This window comes from Sander lucioperca, chromosome 22 (genome assembly GCF_008315115.2).
Source record: "Sander lucioperca isolate FBNREF2018 chromosome 22, SLUC_FBN_1.2, whole genome shotgun sequence".
Classification (NCBI taxonomy): domain Eukaryota; kingdom Metazoa; phylum Chordata; class Actinopteri; order Perciformes; family Percidae; genus Sander; species Sander lucioperca.
The window spans coordinates 27,148,863-27,167,853 of NC_050194.1; the positions used below are offsets into that span (position 1 = coordinate 27,148,863).

The 18,991-nt window shown below is 44.3% G+C and overlaps 1 protein-coding gene across 4 annotated transcripts in view; it reads right to left on the reverse strand.

Moving 5' to 3' along the window:
- Positions 1-18,991, reverse strand: part of llgl2 (LLGL scribble cell polarity complex component 2) — a 51,867-nt gene extending 32,876 nt beyond the window's left edge. For 2 of the 4 annotated variants that reach the window (XM_035997346.1, XM_031323870.2), the window contains exons 1-2: positions 18,700-18,991; positions 3,398-3,517 (exon numbers count right to left, since the gene is read on the reverse strand). In XM_035997346.1, coding sequence (XP_035853239.1) covers positions 3,398-3,472 — 75 coding nt within the window. In that variant the 5' untranslated portion in view covers positions 3,473-3,517; positions 18,700-18,991. The remainder of the gene's footprint in view (positions 1-3,397; positions 3,518-18,699) is intronic. The other 2 variants (XM_031323869.2, XM_031323868.2) reach the window with 1 other exon arrangement.

The following is an 18,991-nucleotide window of genomic DNA, read 5'->3' on the forward strand; positions in this document are numbered from 1 at the left end:
ACTGATCACCATCTGGTGGTGAGTTGGGTCAGAGGGTGTGGGAAGACTCTGGACAGACCTGGTAAGCCCAAACGGGTAGTGCGGGTAAATTGGGAACGTCTGGAGGAGGCCCCTGTCCGACAGACTTTCAACTCACACCTCCGGCGTAGCTTTTCGTGCATCCCTGTGGAGGCTGGGGGCATTGAACCCGAGTAGACAATGTTCAAAGTTTCCATTGCTGAAGCTGCGGCGGGGAGCTGTGGTCTTAGGGTCTTAGGTGCCTCAAGGGGCGGTAACCCACGAACACCGGGGTGGACACCGGTGGTCAGGGAAGCCGTCCGACTGAAGAAGGAGTCTTTCCGGGATATGTTATCCCAGAGGACTCCGGAGGCAGTTGCAAGGTACCGAAGGGCTGCAGCCTCTGCTGTGAAAGAGGCAAAGCAGCGGGTGTGGGAGAAGTTCGGAGAAGGACTTTTGGTCGGCACCAAGGTGCTTCTGGAAAATCGTTCGCCACCTCAGGAGGGGGAAGCGGGGAACCATCCAAGCTGTGTACAGTAAGGATGGGACGCTGTTGACCTCAACTGAGGTGGTAATAGGGCGGTGGAAGGAGCACTTTGAGGAACTCCTAAATCCGACTAATATGCCCTCTATGGTAGAGGCAGAGCTGAAGGATGATGGGGAATTGTCGTCAATTTCCCTGGTGGAAGTTGCTGAGGTAGTTAAACAACTCCACAGTGGCAAAGCCCCAGGGATTGATGAGATCCGTCCAGAAATGCTTAAAGCTCTGGGTGTGGAGGGGTTGTCTTGGTTGACATGCCTCTTCAACATTGCGTGGAAGTCGGGGACAGTGCCTAAGGAGTGGCAGACCGGGGTGGTGGTTCCCCTTTTCAAAAAGGGGGACCAGAGGGTGTGTGCCAATTACAGGGGTATCACACTTCTCAGCCTCCCCGGTAAAGTCTACTCCAAGGTGCTGGAAAGGAGGGTTCGGTCGATAGTCGAACCTCAGGTTGAAGAGGAACAATGCGGATTCCGTCCTGGTCGTGGAACAACGGACCAGATCTTTACTCTCGCAAGGATCCTGGAGGGAGCCTGGGAGTATGCCCAACCGGTCTACATGTGCTTTGTGGATCTGGAGAAGGCGTATGACCGGGTCCCCCGGGAGATACTGTGGGAGGTGCGGCGGGAGTATGGGGTGAGGGGGTCCCTTCTCAGGGCCATCCAATCTCTGTACGACCAAAGCGAGAGCTGTGTCCGGGTTCTCGGCAGTAAGTCGGACTCGTTTCAGGTGAGAGTTGGCCTCCGCCAGGGATGCGCTTTATCACCAATCCTGTTTGTAGTATTTATGGACAGGATATCGAGGCGTAGTCGGGGTGGAGAGGGGTTGCAGTTTGGTGAGCTGGGGATCTCATTGCTGCTTTTTGCGGATGATGTGGTCCTGATGGCATCATCGGCCTGTGACCTTCAGCACTCACTGGATCGGTTCGCAGCCGAGTGTGAAGCGGCTGGGATGAGGATCAGCACCTCTAAATCTGAGGCCATGGTTCTCAGCAGGAAACCGATGGAGTGCCTTCTCCAGGTAGGGAATGAGACTTTACCCCAAGTGAAGGAGTTCAAGTACCTTGGGGTATTGTTTGCGAGTGAGGGGACAATGGAGCGGGAGATTGGTCGGAGAATCGGCGCAGCGGGTGCGGTATTACACTCCATTTATCGCACCGTTGTGACGAAAAGAGAGCTGAGCCAGAAGGCAAAGCTCTCAATCTACTGGTCAGTTTTCGTTCCTACCCTCACCTATGGTCATGAAGGCTGGGTCATGACCGAAAGAACGAGATCCAGGGTACAAGCGGCCGAAATGGGTTTCCTCAGGAGGGTGGCTGGCGTCTCCCTTAGAGATAGGGTGAGAAGCTCAGTCATCCGTGAGGAGCTCGGAGTAGAGCCGCTGCTCCTTCGCGTCGAAAGGAGCCAGTTGAGGTGGTTCGGGCATCTGGTAAGGATGCCCCCTGGGCGCCTCCCTAGGGAGGCGTTCCAGGCACGTCCAGCTGGGAGGAGGCCTCGGGGAAGACCCAGGACTAGGTGGAGGGATTATATCTCCAACCTGGCCTGGGAACGCCTCGGGATCCCCCAGTTGGAGCTGGTTAATGTGGCTCGGGAAAGGGAAGTTTGGGGTCCCCTGCTGGAGCTGCTACCCCCGCGACCCGTTACCGGATAAGCGGAAGAAGATGGATGGATGGATGTGTAGACACCAAACACAAACAGCTCAGGAAAAAGTATGCTAACATCAGGAAGCACTTTTGTAGTTTAATTAGGGGTGTAACGATACACTCAACTGGTGCTGGGCAATATATCGATATCGTGATATGAGGCTAGATATCGTGTTAGATTTTGGATATCGTGATATGACACAAGTGTTAGTGTCCCTGGTTTTAACGGCAGCATTACAGTAAAGTGATGTAATTTCTTGAACTTACCAGACTGTTCTAGCTTTTCTATTATTTGCCTTTACCCACTTAGTTGCACATTAATGATGATTATTTATCAAAAATCTCATTGTGTAAATATTTTTTTGTAAGCACCAATTGTCAACCCTACAATATCGCCGCAATATCAATAACGAGTTATTTGGTCAAAAATATCGTGGTATTAGATTTTTTCCATATCTCCCAGCTCTACCCAGTCAGCTAACTTACTAGCCAACGTAATCTGCTGTAACATTAACGTTATGTTAACTAGCGTCACCCCTAGGCGGTTTAAAAATGGCATCGCAATTAATTTTTTTTATCTCAACCGGTTGTAATTGTTACACATTTAAATTGATTTTTAACCGATTTACGATGCATCGTTACATCCCTCAGTTTAATGGTACTTTTAGGGAGAGCCTGCTGCTGTTGTGATGTGTCCTGAACTGTGTGCTGTGTGCAGTGGTGGAATGTAACTAAGTACAGTAAGTATTTCTAAGTATTTCAGAGATAAATGTTGTACTTTTTACTCCACTACATTAATCTGACAGCTTTAGTAACTAGTTACTTTACACATTAAGATTTTTGCACACAAAACACGTTTAGTTTATAAAATACAATGTTTTCATTATAAATTACACTACCCAACAATATACAGGCCGACAGTTTGCTACAGCTGAAACGAATAGTCGATTTAACAATAAGTGGATTGACAGAACTGTTTGGATCGTTTCCAGTTTCTAAAATGAAAGATTTTTTTCTGCACCGAGTACTTTTACTTTTAATACTTTAACTACTTTAACTACTTTTCCTGATGATACTTACATACTTTTATTAAGTAACTTTTTCAATGCAGGACTTTTACTTGTAACAGAGTATTTTTCACAGTGTGGAATTAGTACTTTTACTGAAGTAAAGGATGTGATTACTTCTTCCACACTGGCTGTGTGTCAGGGTTCACTTGCCTTGTTGAACTGGAAGAGTTCCTGTTTGAGCCGATCTCTCTGGGACTCCTGGCCGTGTCGCCTGAACCTCTTCATCCTGTCTCAGCACCAGCGTGGAGCCTGCAGGCCCACTGACGCACGCTGCAGGGAGGAAACAAGAGGAGACAAGGACACAGCGGTCAGTTATGGATCCTGCAGTTCATTTTGGTCTCAGCAGACACTCGACATGTTTCTTTGCATTGCACTTGTCCAAAGTCAAAAGAGATGTTTACAGGATGGTTGATTGCGGGTTTACATAAGTGTCTAGGTTTAAGAAGTGATCTATTCATTCCTATCTATACATGACACACAGCTTTAGTGTAGAGCTGCACAATACATGGTTCTCCCTGCCATTATAAGGTTTAGGCGCAGCACCCAAGCTGTTTTTGGCAGCACCTAAGCCGAATGAATGTAAAATCAAAAGTAACTAAATGATACTCAGAAATACTCCGATCTAATGATTGTAGTTGGTCCCCAGTGAACTTCTTCTTTCCTTTCATTTGTTTTAAACTGAACAAGCAGTTTGTTGTATTTTAGCAGAATACTGAAAGCAGCAGAAATGTAGAACTGAGAACATTTTGATATGTTCATTTATTAGTAATATCGTTATATTCAACAACATTATCGCATATTTTCCTCATACCGTGCAGCCCTAATCTAGTGTTGTCCCATTTTCTTGCCAGTTAAATCTGGGGAAAGGATTTAAAACAGCATGAGATACGGAAAGTGAAACTTTATTTCATCAGGTCCTTGAGATCAAAGTTTATCACTTTGATCCTGAGAGAGAGAGAGAGAGAGAGAGAGAGAGAGAGAGAGAGAGAGAGAGAGAGAGAGAGAGAGAGAGAGAGAGAGAGAGAGAGAGAGAGAGAGAGAGAGCACACTCTTGTTCCATAACCAACTCTCTGCTCAGACATTCAGTGAGACAGCAGAGGCAATACAGATGAACAACTTCAATGTTACATCATAGTTTAGGCTGTGAGTGTTGCCTTTGGGTCCGATTTCCCTGACAGTGGCATCTATAAATGTGCCCACCTCAACACTCACACCAAGAGTCAGTGGAAAGCGGGACCACAGCCTAGATAGGGGAAGAGCAATGTATTGAGTATTGGTTTCAGGAGGGAAGATGTAGAACAGACTACTATTGGAGCCAGCGACACAAACAGACTGAACAAACTGATCCAGAAGGCTGGCTCCGTTAGTGGCTGCAAACAGGAGACATTTGAAGCTGTGGTGGAGAGGAGGTCACTAAACAAACTGTTTTCCATCATGGATAACACCGACCAGCCTCTCCACCAACACCCCCCCTCCCCCCACCACACACACACACACAATGGTCAAACAGAGGAGCATCTTCTCTAAGTGCGTTTTCACAGCTATAGTTTGTTTGCTTTGGTCCGAATCAGTTGATGAGTTTGTAAACTTGGAGCGATTTCCCCTTGGTTCGGTCTCACACCTGGAAAAATCCAAGCGTACTAAAATGTGTCATTACAAATCATGCAAGAATGTTGACTCCTCTTATTGGTCGGATCGGCTGTGTCTGGGGCGGGAGCAAGGAAGAAGATCCTGTGTTCTGGACTAGTGCATATTTCTTACATCTCTCCATGGTCAAACCAGCTCATTTAAAAAACACACACACACACACACACACACACACACACACACACACACACACACACACACACACACAAGAGGCCACTTCAGAGAAAGAAGGAAAGGGGGAAGCAGGAAGACAAAGAAAGGAAAAAACCTCCTTGCATTCTTTCTTTAAGTAACACGTAAGAAGTCAGCTAAAGCACTGACAAGACTGAGCGTTGTGAATCAGTGGTAAACTGGTGGCTAAAGGCTGCACATTGTTCAGAGAGAGCGACCGGCTAAACTCCATCACGTGAAGGAAAGGTTCAACCACAGAGCAGCGTCAAGGCCTCTGAGCCTCCTCATCTGTGCCGTGTCTGCGCTCACAGGCCCTGGGCTCGCTGGCTCCTTCGCTCACTGACACTCAACTATGTAGGAGAAAGCAGCTTAGGGCAGAATATTTCAGACTGAGGGAAAGGGAAAACTCACAACTGCAGTCAGACATATGATCCACGGTGTCACAAGTCTGTGACAAAAGGCCTGCGCCGTGAGTCACAGTTCCCCGTTTAAAACCAGCTAATTTGCCTTGGCCCAAATCGAGACATAGTTCTGTTATTACCCTCCTATCAGCAGTGCTTGCTTGACTCACTGCTGGGCTGTGTCACACATTTCCAACTCCAGCTTCCTCAGAGAAAAAGCCAACACTACTCTGGTACAGCAGGCTGACTGGGCTCAGATACTGCTCTGTAACTGTATGACGGCAGATTCAATTTCTCAACTAGACACATTTCTCTCCTGGTGAATATTCGTTTTATCACTCTTGACTGTAGTTTGGTCTCTAGTGGGATTGGTTAGGGAAAATCGAATCGCCTTTCCCGCAGAAATCTGTGAAGAGTGGAGGCAATGTCACGACTGAAGATGGAAGCGGAGTGTAACCAGTTGACACAACACGTTCTCACACCCATCTCGTAAAATATGGATGCTTGGTCAGGTGCCTTTGTCGTTCTTATTGACGTTAAAAGTCTCCTTTAGCGCTTTAAGTAAACTCGCTTGGTCGGGACTATTGCCGTCCCTTTTGACGCAGTTATGTTAAGGAAAAGGTCGTGGGTGGGCGTACAGTTCTGTGACACGCGGGAGGAAAATAAAAAGCGACTACAGCAAGCGTGACAAGCGGGATGCGAACCCCTCTCTCCTGGGTGAAAGTCCTGTGTTTGACCCATCCACCCCCCCAACCAACCTCCTTACATACTACTCGCTAAATCCTATCTAACTGCTGCTCTCCCCGGTGCGTTACACAAACACGCTGAAAGACGCCTTTTTCGTCACATCAGACGCTGACAGCCACTGTCCAAACACCCTTATTGTACGAGTTCGGAATGAGAACGAGTTGGATATCAGGCAAAACGGCAATGGTACCGAGCATTTTAACATACCTGTTTTATGTTCACGTTTTAAAATGCATTCATGTGTTTGTACATGTGTGGTTGTCTTTTGGATTTGTCAATACGCATGTTTCCCCTGGATTTAAATGACATGCTTAATTCTTGTTCTCACAGTAAAATGTTTTTTTTTTAAAAACTCCCGCACACTGTCTAGCTTACTGCTATATCGACCAACAGTCCAGAACCCAAAAGATAGCTATTTCAATTTCAGGGTTTTCCCTGCCATTGTCCTGGCTTAGGGGCAGCACCCGAGCCGTTTTGGGCAGCACCTAAGCCCAATGAATGAAACTAAAAGACTTTTCTCAGATCTAATGATTGGGGTTGGACTTCTTTAGCTTCAAGTTTAATCTTTAAGCCTTTTGAGTGTTATTTATTTATGATCTGATCTAGCTTTTCCAACGTTTTAGACACAGATATGGTAATAATAACGGCCCTTGATATTGCAATGACGATGAAAAAAAAGATATATTGTGCAGCCCTAAAATGTGCTAACAGTACACAACTGGAGGTTGATCAACAGCTAACATGATTGTTGTTGCAGCAGGTTACAAGCTTGTATTCCTTGTAGACACTGTGTGTGTGTGTGTGTGTGTGTGTGTGTGTGTGTGTGTGTGTGTGTGTGTGAAAGAGAGAGACGATCCCAGGAGAAGCAGCAGAGCAGAAAGAGGGAGCTCAAAGCCATAAGCTCTGCTGACAATTGCAGAGTGGGAGGTCTGCTTCCCAAACACTACGGCATCTAAGGACTACGTGAGGAATCTGCTGATGGAAAACGAGAGCAGGAGGACAACTCACGTATACATGTACACATGTAAACAGCGAAGCCAAACAACCAGTATGGAAAGCTAGCTTGGGTTCATCCTGTAAAAAAAAAAAACTAAAAAAAAACACAGCCATCAGGACACGAGTTTCTCTCTGTCGTCTTCAGACATCCTAATCCCACAGTTGGTTCTCTCCAACCGGATTAATTGTGGCCTTTCAAGTAACCTGACAGACATTACAGCACAAATTACCCATTCATTAAAAACACACTCAAGTGTTATTTCTACACCAGCTACTTATCAAGGGCCAAGGCTGGGAACGAACATCACAATTATGTGAACTGCAGTGATGTTTAGGGCCGTCCGTTCCAACAGATTAACCTCCTCCTCAGCTCTCTCTCAAACTCTTGTTCAGTCTGGCTGCGGCAGAGAATAATCAAGTGAAAGTTCAACGAGCAGAGCCAACAAGGCAAGGCACTTTTAAACGTTGATCACCATACAACAAATTTGCATGGAATGGGTGTCTTTATCTTCTATGAGACACATGCAGGGCAGCTCACATACTGTTAGCGGCCAGGAGTGATGCTTCGGGAGCGACAAGTAGACCTGTGTTTGGCTCAAGAGCACATGGACAGACTTGCTGTGTGACCTTGCTTGCTCTGGGCCAGATACACACTGGATGCGTCGCGTGAGCGTGTCGGCTGCGTGGCGTGTCCGTTTATATCTCGGCTCCTATGTTAACAGGTTAGAGCTTACACACTGCCTGCGTGACAAGCACGTCTCCCGAAAACGCGTGCATGCTAGAAATAGGACCAACGCCTATTTTTCACGTGTTGGAAGCGTTTCCAGGCAAAACAGAATAGGAAAAGATGTTTATATGTCATTTTGATACATAATACATAATACTAATACATATTAATAAATGACATGTTGTTTGAAAGTATCTAGGTTTTGATATAAATGCAGACATAAAGGTAACTTAAAAAAAAAAAAAATTCTAATATTGCACCTGTCAATACCTGTGTAGCCTATTTTGCCGTCAATACTGCCGCCGTTGTCTTTGCTGTAATCAAATCAGTCTATATTTATTATGTTTAACATTTCATTTTATCAACGGTAAACATCAAGACAAGGCTAGCAGCAGCAGCGCTGCGACAGACACGTTTCTGGTGTGTAAAGACATAGAAAAATCCACGCAGCCGCCACGCAACAGAAACGCCACGCTCACGCCACGCAGGCAGTGTGTAACCGGCCTTAGGGCAGAGATCTTCAACAGGGGTTCCGGGACTCTTACTGCAAATTATTGTTCATTTTTTGAAAGTTTTTTATTTTAGCAAATATAAATCAGCCTTTTTGTGAACAAAAAAACCCAAACACTAATAATGACAGGCTTACTGGCCTATAGGTAAGGTAATCACTAAGGTAGCTACCCACAGATACAGTTAATCCTAAGGATTCCCTGTGTCACATGTATGTTTAACATTAAAACATGATTAATAAAATCATGCCAACAATTAGTATTTTAATAGCTTAGTATTCTATACTCTTAAAAAGGTATGTAAAGAAGCTTTAGGACACCCACGTTACTGTAGGCCCAGTTTAATATGCAATAAATACATTTGATACAACATATGTAGTAAGGGGTCCATGCTCAGTCTCTCTCAGTTAAGGGGTCCTTGGCCTAAAAAAATGTTGATGACCCCTGCTTTAGGGAAGTGGCTATACTATTCACCTGACCAGGGTTGGGTATCCTAACCTCCGTACTTGTTGTACTGACAAACTGGCAGTTGCTGAAAGCTGGCATCAAACTCCTGTTAGATTCATCGTATGGGTTTATCAAATTTTTTCAGATATTTTTTTTTGGCCAGGTTCATGTGTGCCTGCTTTTAGGCAACATTTAATAGATAAAGCTAGTGATGTGCCATATTTTTTTACAGTCAATAAATGCCACAAAAAAACAAAAACCAACAATGATTTAGGGCTGCAATTTAAGGATTGTTATTATACATGAATCTATGTTTTTAGGACCACTTGATTAATAGGTCTACCAGCCTTAGCACTGTTACAACTCAGCTGGTTGCCCTGTAAAACCACAACTTTGTTTTTACATGTCTGTTTTTGTCCAAATTAAACAAGACATAATGTGGTATTGAGTATCCCTCAGACAGGATAGCTGTTCCAATTCTCAATAATTCTCAAAAATGACCAGCTCACTATACATTTTGCCGCATATTACACAGCTAATGCATGGTTAACCTTACCGCTGATGAGCACGGCTCTCTGGCTGAATCCTGGTCGCCCTAGCCTCACATTGCCCAACCTTCCTCCACAGCACCGCGGAGGAGGGTCTGGCTATTCCACACAGCATTCCGGGATGGGAGAAAAATGTGCTCTGCTTTATTGGCATTTCTTTAAACCAATCACAATCGTCTTGGGCGGTGCTAAGCGCTGGACGGAGCCACGGTGCCTCTGCTAAATAGCCTCGGGAAATAACTCGTTTTGGTGAAACGTGTACGTTCAAAAGTTGTTGTAGTCGTGCAACAGAAAACTCTTGATTGGACAGATAGTCTAGCTAGCTGTCTGGATTTACCCTGCAGAGATCTGAGGAGCAGTTAACCATAGTCCTCACAAATCCACCAGAGGTTAGAACGCCAACACAAAGACAGGAGGAAGGTGACAGACATCTGGCCGAAAAGAAAGGAATGTCGGGCGGAATTTCCGGCGGCACTAAGATATAGACTAAGGTCGCCCCGGTGAGTGAGCTAAACATGGAGCTAACTCATGCCGTTTCCACTGTTGCCATTAGTGCTGTTAACAATCCCCGTTTCCTCACTCTCTCTCTCTCTCTCTCTCTCTCTCCCTTTGTGACCCACTGATCAGCAGTAGGAGCACAAATTTTGATTAAAAAAAATACATAAAAATTCTAGTAATTTAAAAATGGTCTGCCAGAGTCTATGATCAGAACACTTTCCATGACAACGGCCTGCTATACTTAGCAACGGTCTGTTATACAGAAACAGACCATAGAAGGTCATGATTGACCAAATCAGAATCAAGTAATCAACAAGACTGTGTAATGAGCTAAGCTAAGCAGCTGCTGGCTGTACCGGACAGATATGAGTGGTATGCAAAAATGGTTATTTCCCAAACATGTCAAAGTGGTGTTTTAAGAGATCCCCATCTTTAGTAGGAACCAGTGGGCTTGAGGCTGTGAGCCCCAGACAGGGTAGGGAAGTAGAAAAGTATTGAGAGACAGACCAACACATTGTTGGTTGTGTATAGAATTTGTTGACAAGAAGAAGAATGTAGCATAATGCCAGACTTAACATGACAGGTTTGGCTTCTTTTGTTAAATGAAAAAACAGTTAGTATAGTAAAAGTTCAACTGATTTGAGTTCCAAAATGCTTCACATATCCATATTCGAAAATGTTATCTGGCTGATAACTATATCAAAAACCAAGATGACACTGTCCCATAAACATAGCCTTTTGCAGGACATTATACTTTTAAGATAAATACAACCCTGCACTGTTTGTTCTCATACAAAGTCGCTCTGTAGCTGGTGCTCAGTGTTTTTAAAAGGCTCCAGCTAAGCTTATCTTGGATTACAAATAACATTCCCATATGATGGTAGAGTCATTCATGGGTATTATTACTCTGCTATGAATACTGTATGGAGTTTTTCAAGTTTGCCATATTGTAGATTTGACAATTATATTCTTCAACATCTTATCTTCACAGGTAGACTTGTTTGGCAGGAAACAATGTGAATCTGTGTGTGTGTGTGTGTGTGTGTGTGTGTGTGTGTGTGTGTGTGTGTGTGTGTGTGTGTGTGTGTGTGTGGACAAGGTTGTTATTGTGACAGGGAAGTACCTGTTAGTTTCAGGTTAATCAGAAGAACAATGGCAGGTCAGCAGTGAGAGACAGAAACAGAAGCAGATCAGGCCGGTTTCAGCAGAGCACTGCACAGTGACATGCCCTAGTTCTACTGCCACATATGGATTTTCCCAGGAATTCCACTTGGCAGTGGGCAAGCAATGAACTTGTGAGTTCGCAGTAAAAGGACAGTGAACGCTGATCGCCTTTCGTCACACTGTTTGATCTACAGTGAGCTCATCTCTGGGCAGGATAAGGTAGCACAGTATTTACCTTTGATAGCATATTACACTGGCCTGTAGACTCTTCTCACACAGGCCCATTCAGCAGCTCAGTCTGCCTAAATGGGTTCTCTCTCTGCTGTTCAATATGCCATCCCAAATGCCCTTCACTTAAAAAAAAAAGAAAGGTGTTCACTCTCAGTTTCATCCCACAGTTCAGTGATGTCATCAAATTCCCAGCATATCAACAAAGCCATCTCAGTTGAGAAGGGAGTCAATGGAGGAAGAAATGTGCATAAACATGCCAGGACAAGACAATAACAACCTCAAGAGAAGGCAGCTCGACCAGCAGAGCTGCTACATGGACGGCGTCTGTCAACGACATAGCTAGCATAGTGCTTCAGAGGGAGAATGAATGGCCAGGAAATGCCTGGCATCCAAAACATTCTTCTGATGAAGTGCAATCAGCAGCTATGCTGGCACTCGCTGCAAGACAGGAAATAAAAAGGCATAATAATAATAATAATAATAATAATAATAATAATAATAATAAGCCCCCTCACTGAGTGACGTCTAATCATAGTCAAAGAATAGACACTTACATTCATATTCATGGTGTCAATAAATGCAATTAATAAAAACTTCACACAGGTAGAGCAGAACCTGTTTTACGGCAGCTGGTAACTAATAGAACTGGCATGCAAACATGGTCTGACAAAAAACTCTCTCACACACACACACACCCCCACAGTTGATAAGGTGCCAAATAAAACTGAAAGTGTACGGGCTGACACCTCTGTGTGATCTTGAGCTGGACATCACTGAGCTATTCTTGGTTGTGGTGGCGGAAACGAGTCCTCTCAACTCAGCATTGGATGGTGTGTGGGTTAGGGTGTGATATGTGTCAGGTCCGTGCACGGGGAATGGGGAACGGGGGGGGGGGGGCATGTGAGCAGCACGAAGCAGAAAGCGTCAGGTGTGTTGTATACCGACACCTGGCTAAGAAGACCAAGGCACCGGAGAATACATGTGAAACAGAATGTGATTTCCTGCGTATCTGGACAGAAGAATGCAGCTAACAAGACAGAGCAGTAGGAGGAGTCTGTCAGCAAACACAAACGCTTCCTTCCACTGTCCCTAACAAAAACAGACAGCAGATCTTGTCAGTTTTGGGTGTGGCTGGCAGGATATCGCATCTCCCACCAACTCACTCCCTCTTTCCTGTAATCAGAACCAGGGAGACAGGAGAAGGGGTGATCAGGACATTTCACACTAGTCAAGCTCAGATTATCACTGACAGTGGAAAAAATTAAACTGCAATTCACTAAGAGGACTTTAAAGGGGAACTATGCAGTTTTTTTAAGCTTAATTTACCTTAACTGAACAGCTTCGGAGTCACTGGAATGGTTATATGACTTTTTTTGGGTTGAATGGTGGTCGTCTCGCTTCCCACTAGCGCCTGTGAGCGGAAAAAACACCCTTGCAACTTTTGGCTGGCGAGCCACCGGCCTCAACGTCAGGAAGTATGGCGTGATATCAGGTCTCGCCATGTAACGAATTGCTTTAGGCACTGCACACATACGCCCATTCAGGAACCGGCTAGCTATAAGAACAAGGTAGCGATGGAGTTATTCACACTATCGTCATGGCTGAGCCGGCAAAAAAGAAGCAGAAAGCTAGGAAAGCATTGTCGGAGGAACAGAGAAAGAGGAAACGGCAGACTGACTGGCAGTTTTTACAACAATGTTGCCAAACATCTATTCTGAAGCTGTAGGGGGGGGCTCTATAGAGAAACCTGCCAGCAAAAAGCGAGAAAACAGCGAAGAAATTGCCCAAACTGCATAGCGCTCCTTTAAAGCAGCCCCCTTGCTCAGTTTCTGTGCTGCCTTTACCAAAACATGTCCATGTAGGCAAAAACATTATCTATTTCAAGAATGTTGTGTTTTAATCAGGGCCGGAGTGGGGCCACTTCTCAGCCCGGGAGTTTCAGGCCCAAGACCGGCCCACTGTTTCCATGGTGGTGGAAACTGGATAAATGAAGCAACAGTTCAGCTCTTACTATTCTGTAATTTTTATTAATACCATGGTTCAACAAATAATGTAAAGGTTAAATAATAATTCACTTAAGATGAGAAGTTCACAAAAAATATTCCACAAGGATAGGTCGATTAATTAACTTAACTAATTAAACAACATGAGATAATATGGAGATGTCTGTTACAGAGGGGATACACATATCAGGCTGTTTTTCACCTGATATAATGTGTATCCCCTCTGTAACTTTTGCTAGAAAAAAGCAGACATCTCCATATTATCTCACGTTGTTTATTGTGACCTGGTCAACACTGAAAATAACACACATGATGACAGGACAGACCCTTTGCATGTTAGGGGAGGGGATACACATTATATCAGGTGAAAGTCAGCCTGATATTTTGGGTATCCCCTCTGTAACTGATATGGTAGACAGGTGAACAAAGTGGTTAACTGAAAAGCCATATATAACTAAATTAAATTAAAACAGAAATCACGTTAGAGGGCAGGGAGGGATGGGTTAGTAAAGACGAGGCATCTTTGCCAGACCACACCCGCAAAGAATGGACAGATGGAGGTAGCTTAGATTAAAAAGGAAAAAATATTGTTCATAAACCTGCATGACTCACATAGCTAGGCCTATCAGTCGGCCTATGTAGCTCAGGTGCATGGCAGTATGGAACTTTGGAAAACACTGTTGATTAATCCAAAATACTAAACGACGCATTAAACAATTCACACCTCGCCTTAATGTAACAGATAAATAAAACGTATTTATGTAGATAAATGAGACCCTTGTTACTAGGGAAAACCCTGTCGAGTCTCCCACGTCGCTATTTGTTCCATTTAAGAGGTGAATTCGAAGTGCAAACTCCACTCTGAGTGCACGTGCGCTCCCGCAGCCAGGGGATACAAATCCTGGCGGGGATAAGTACCTTGGTCCAGCCCAGCTATCGGTAGCCGCCTACCTGAGAAAACGTTTTGGAAAAGACGGGCTATGGACCCAACCAACTCTATTTGGGAGGGGAGGGCAGAACTCCCTCACATGGTACAACCCATGAAGAGGCTGCGGTGTCAGAAAGCGGAACGTGTGTAGCCTACTTAACTAACTGTAACTAACGTGACAAATGTCAAAAAAATAAATAAAAAATCCTCGACCGGTTCAAAAGTGAAGCGGCCCACTGGGAATTCTCCCGATTACCCACCCCGGGCCTGATTCTAATGCATCACAGTGAACTGTACTTGGAACAGCAGAAAAAGCGCAATTCACATGGTCAACCAGATGTGGCACACGTGTCATGTCTGACCAACAGAACACAGGACAGCTTCCAGGGTTTTCCCAAGTAGGTGCAGCACCTGAGCCCTTTTTTTGTCCGCTCCTAAGATAAATGAACGTGAAATGGGGCAAAAACAGCGGAGAAAAAAAGCGCCAAAAATGTTGAAAAAAAACATCCAACTACTAAAAGACTTCTCTCAGATCTTATGATGGCAGCTGGACTTCTTTAACAAGTTTGGTCTTTAAGCTTTTTGAGTGTTATTTATTCATTATCTGCACTAGCTGATTTTTAGACACAGATATGGCAATAATAATGGTCCAAAATTATGTTGAATTGCATATTTTCTTTATTGAAAAACATCACATGTTCTTGAGGAAAGACCCCTAAACCTCTCCGCCAAATATGCGCACCTAAGTCTTCGATGAACCCAGGGAAAACACTGGCCAACGTGACATCATGACTTTGCGTAAACATACACGCCACTTTCTAAAGCCAAGTGGCGTATTATCTGCACGCATTTTGAGCTATCCGCATGTATGTCTATTGTCTACACCGTATGTAGCGGACGGGTTGCAGACTGATCTCAATAAGTGGCGTATGTATGACACGCCAATTCGTATGCCATTTTGGCGTGTTATCAAGACGCAGACATAATCACTTTTCGGACGGTTGGGTTTAGGAAAACAATAACGGGGTTGGGTTTAGTAAAAGAAGAAAGCGACTGTTGGGTTTAGGAAACGTGACACGCGGGACCCGATCCCTGGTCTCCTGGGTGAAAGTCCTGTGTTTGACCCATCCTCCCCCCCGACCAACCTCCCTAGGTGGATTTTTGCCCTTTCATACTACTCGCTACGGTGTAAATTCACACGTAATCACAAGGTAATGTAAGTCAACGGAGGCCAGGCGGCGTTGATAAACACGCTAAAAAGTGAGTATGCATCTTGATAACACGCCAATAATGGAATACGAATTGGCGTGTCATACATACGCCACTTCATGAGATCAGTCTGGGCTTCTACAGGATAGCACTGATGGTGAGGGGAGAGTCAGAGCCCAGATGTTCCGGACCAGGTAGTGTCCCGATTCACTGGGGACTGAACGGGTCAGCGTTTGCTTGGAGTGATAAAAACATAAGGCTCTTGTGAATATTGTCTTTTTTTCATTAAAATTTCAAAATATACACTTACTTTGAGCGTGTCACCAGAAAGAGATTCCATCGCATTTTGAATGTGGAAAAATCAATGTGAGACATGTTGCTACCAAACCACTCCAGTCTTTAGGCTCTACATATCCAAAACCAACAGTCACATGTCTTGTATAAATAATACAGCCATATTACTTTAAACCATCATCACAATTTCCAATCTTTCCGTCTTTCTATAGTTTTCATTGGCTACTTTAAAAATTATTTCCTTAATTGCCAGGGCCAAACCCCTGTCATTTTACTTTAAAGGAAATCATCCAATCCTCACATACTGTATCAGAAGCTGGAACCATCAAATGTTTGACACAATCCACTAGGTGGTTGTTGCAGCTCAAGTTTAATACATAGAAGATATTTCTTATTGAAATCACAATTAGATGTTTTCCTCAAATTACTCAGCCCTACCTCTGGGTATTTACATGACAAATTGCCAAAATGCATGGGGGGGAAAAAATTGAAGCATAGAAGAAAAGAAATTGGCAAAAGGATATGCACATACACATTAGGCTCTCTGCGGGTTTTTATGTTGACCATGATCACGCTCCATTAAGAGTTGCTTTCTGTACTGATTTATCCTCATTTTTTGGGACATTTGATAATTCATCCAAGACATTTTATACATAACATACATACATTCTCATGAGGTTTATGCTGTCAAGCCTGATGAGCAACAGGACATCCTAAATCATTTCTACTTCCTATGCCATCCCATTAGCAAACCACAGAAATGGCTTATTTTCCTGCCAGCTAATGTGCTGCACATTGGGAGAGGTAAAACAGGAATCAAGTTAACAGTTAACAGCGCTAAACACAGCGTGACAGTCTGAACCAAGTGCTCCAGTTTGAAGTTTACAAGCAAGGTACGCCTCTCGGGACATCTGACCGGTGTGAGGTTATTATATGAATTAACTTTCCTGCTGAAAAATGTTAACGGGAATCTTTGAAGACAACACTGTTGCTTGCCTGGGTGATCACATTTTCTGTACAACCAAGACAAAATCCTGCTCCTCAAGCCTACTCAGATTCTTTTTAGCAGTGGGGGCAGGTCTGTCCGAACAACAACCCGCCCCGCCGCCAAATGTTTCATGTATGAAACAGAACTGACACTTTGCTGCAACACAAACAAATATATTTATTCACCTCTATTCACACACACACACACTGAGGCATATTTTCAGTTGTGATTGAACTGTATGTTTTGAGGAACTATAGGGCACTTAACATCTGCAACAGTGGTGACGTTTTTGGTGGAGCTGTTGGTTTAATAGTCGACTCGGAAGAAAGCGAACGTTTTGACAATAAACTCCATCAACACAACAGTATGTGGAGTTAAACTGGACGGGCCCAGTTCTGCTTGTTGTTAAATTGCAATGTGAGCGGCAGCCAACAGGAGGTGCATTATGTCGGCAGGATCATTTAAAGGCAACCGCGACTACATTTTTTGTACAGCCCTATTTCTGATACCATGGTGGCAGAAATTTTGCCATGGTGGGCTGCCACTACAAAATCAACATAGAGGAAACACTGCTACTCCTCTAAAATAAAACTGCTTGCGCTACATTTGGGAGTGGCATTTATTTTGCCTCCATAACAGTCACAGGTGGACTTTACCATGCAGATGTAGTAGCACTAAATCTACTGAGAACAAAGGCTTTTTGTTTGGCTAGTCTTGAGCTGATGCAGGTGGAGTTGGAAGGACACGGCCTGTGTCCTTCAGCAGTATCCTGTCCAGTCCTATGGGACTTTTTTTCTGCTTGTGTTCAACTTATACAACTTTTGCCTGTCAAAGTTAATCATACTATGATTTAAAGAGGTGGACGACTAAGCTATATTAACAGTTTATTGGGTTGACACGATGATTCACATGTATCACACAGTTAAATAGTACAACTAAGCTAATTAAGAGTTAGCTTTAGTTGAATTGGGTACAATGTGAGTAGGGCTTTATAATGTAAATGGCATATTTTTATTCTACAGGTTGTCAATTTGTTGGGAATTTACTTTAAAACTAGCCAAACCGGTCAAAACGCTTCTTGCTCATACACACACCCCCTCCCCAAACACACACATTACTCACGCTTGAAACCAGACCGTTGACTCAAAGGGCTTACTAATGTACCTGCTGGGGAGACACACCTTGCTCAAGTTATACGTTTCCGTAATTATGCAACACTGTCTGCAACTACTACTCACCTTGGCTGCACACACCGAGGTTAGCAAGCGAGACACGCCACGGTTTCTTCGGTACGACTGACAGAATAGGTTATACCACTGATGAAGTTATCGATACTATTCTGTACTGGACTCTGTCTGATGTCTTGCTAAATGAACGGCTTCAAGTTGCCGTTATCATGCCCAGGTGTGTGCTAACGCTTAACGTTGACGTTAGTTTTGCCTGGGCGCATTAACTGTTAATTTACAGTCGCCAGCGGTTAGCAAACCAGAACACGGTTATCTAAAAACGTATCCTTACCAACCTTCGTACAGAAAAACGTCAATTTAATGTTGGTGTCGTTATAGACAGCCTCTTTTTTTCAGAACATGAATGACGAGTTGTTTCAAGTCATTCAGGCAATATGGTAACGTTAACGTACAGTCGGCATGACAGAAATTCACCAAGCAAACTATTAAAGCACAATACAAGCTGTAAAACATAACGTTTTAGTGTTAGTGACCACCCACGCATGTGTTTTTCCGGTGGAATATGTGTATGAGATAGATTAGCCAGTGAGCAATTGGAAGAATGATGTCTGGCTAAACTAGCAACTTTAGTTAGCTTGAGTTGGAGCCGTTCATGTGTGGAACAATTGGTGGCTGTGATGAACACGGTGACGTTAGTTTAATTGTTAGCCAACTGGCTCGCAAGCAAACACCTGTGGGCACCAGCTCCCAAACCCACCTGATTCAAAACAGCCGTTGCTCAGCCGACGTCCACCGTTTACAGCCGCTGGATAAGAGTCCACCCCCGGCCAGTGTCGGGGGATTTAGTTGGCTAAGAGCTCTCTCCTCATATAAAGTCGGAGAAAACGTAAGCGAGTAGTCCCAGGACCCAAGCGGCAGCGTATTTGCCGAGGAAATAACACGAATGAGCCCCGATAAAAAAACTAAAACTGGGACTGACTGGTGTTTCTTTTTCCACCGCTGTAGTGGTAGCCTCGGTGCTTCCTGCTAGGCTAAACTTCACTGTTTGC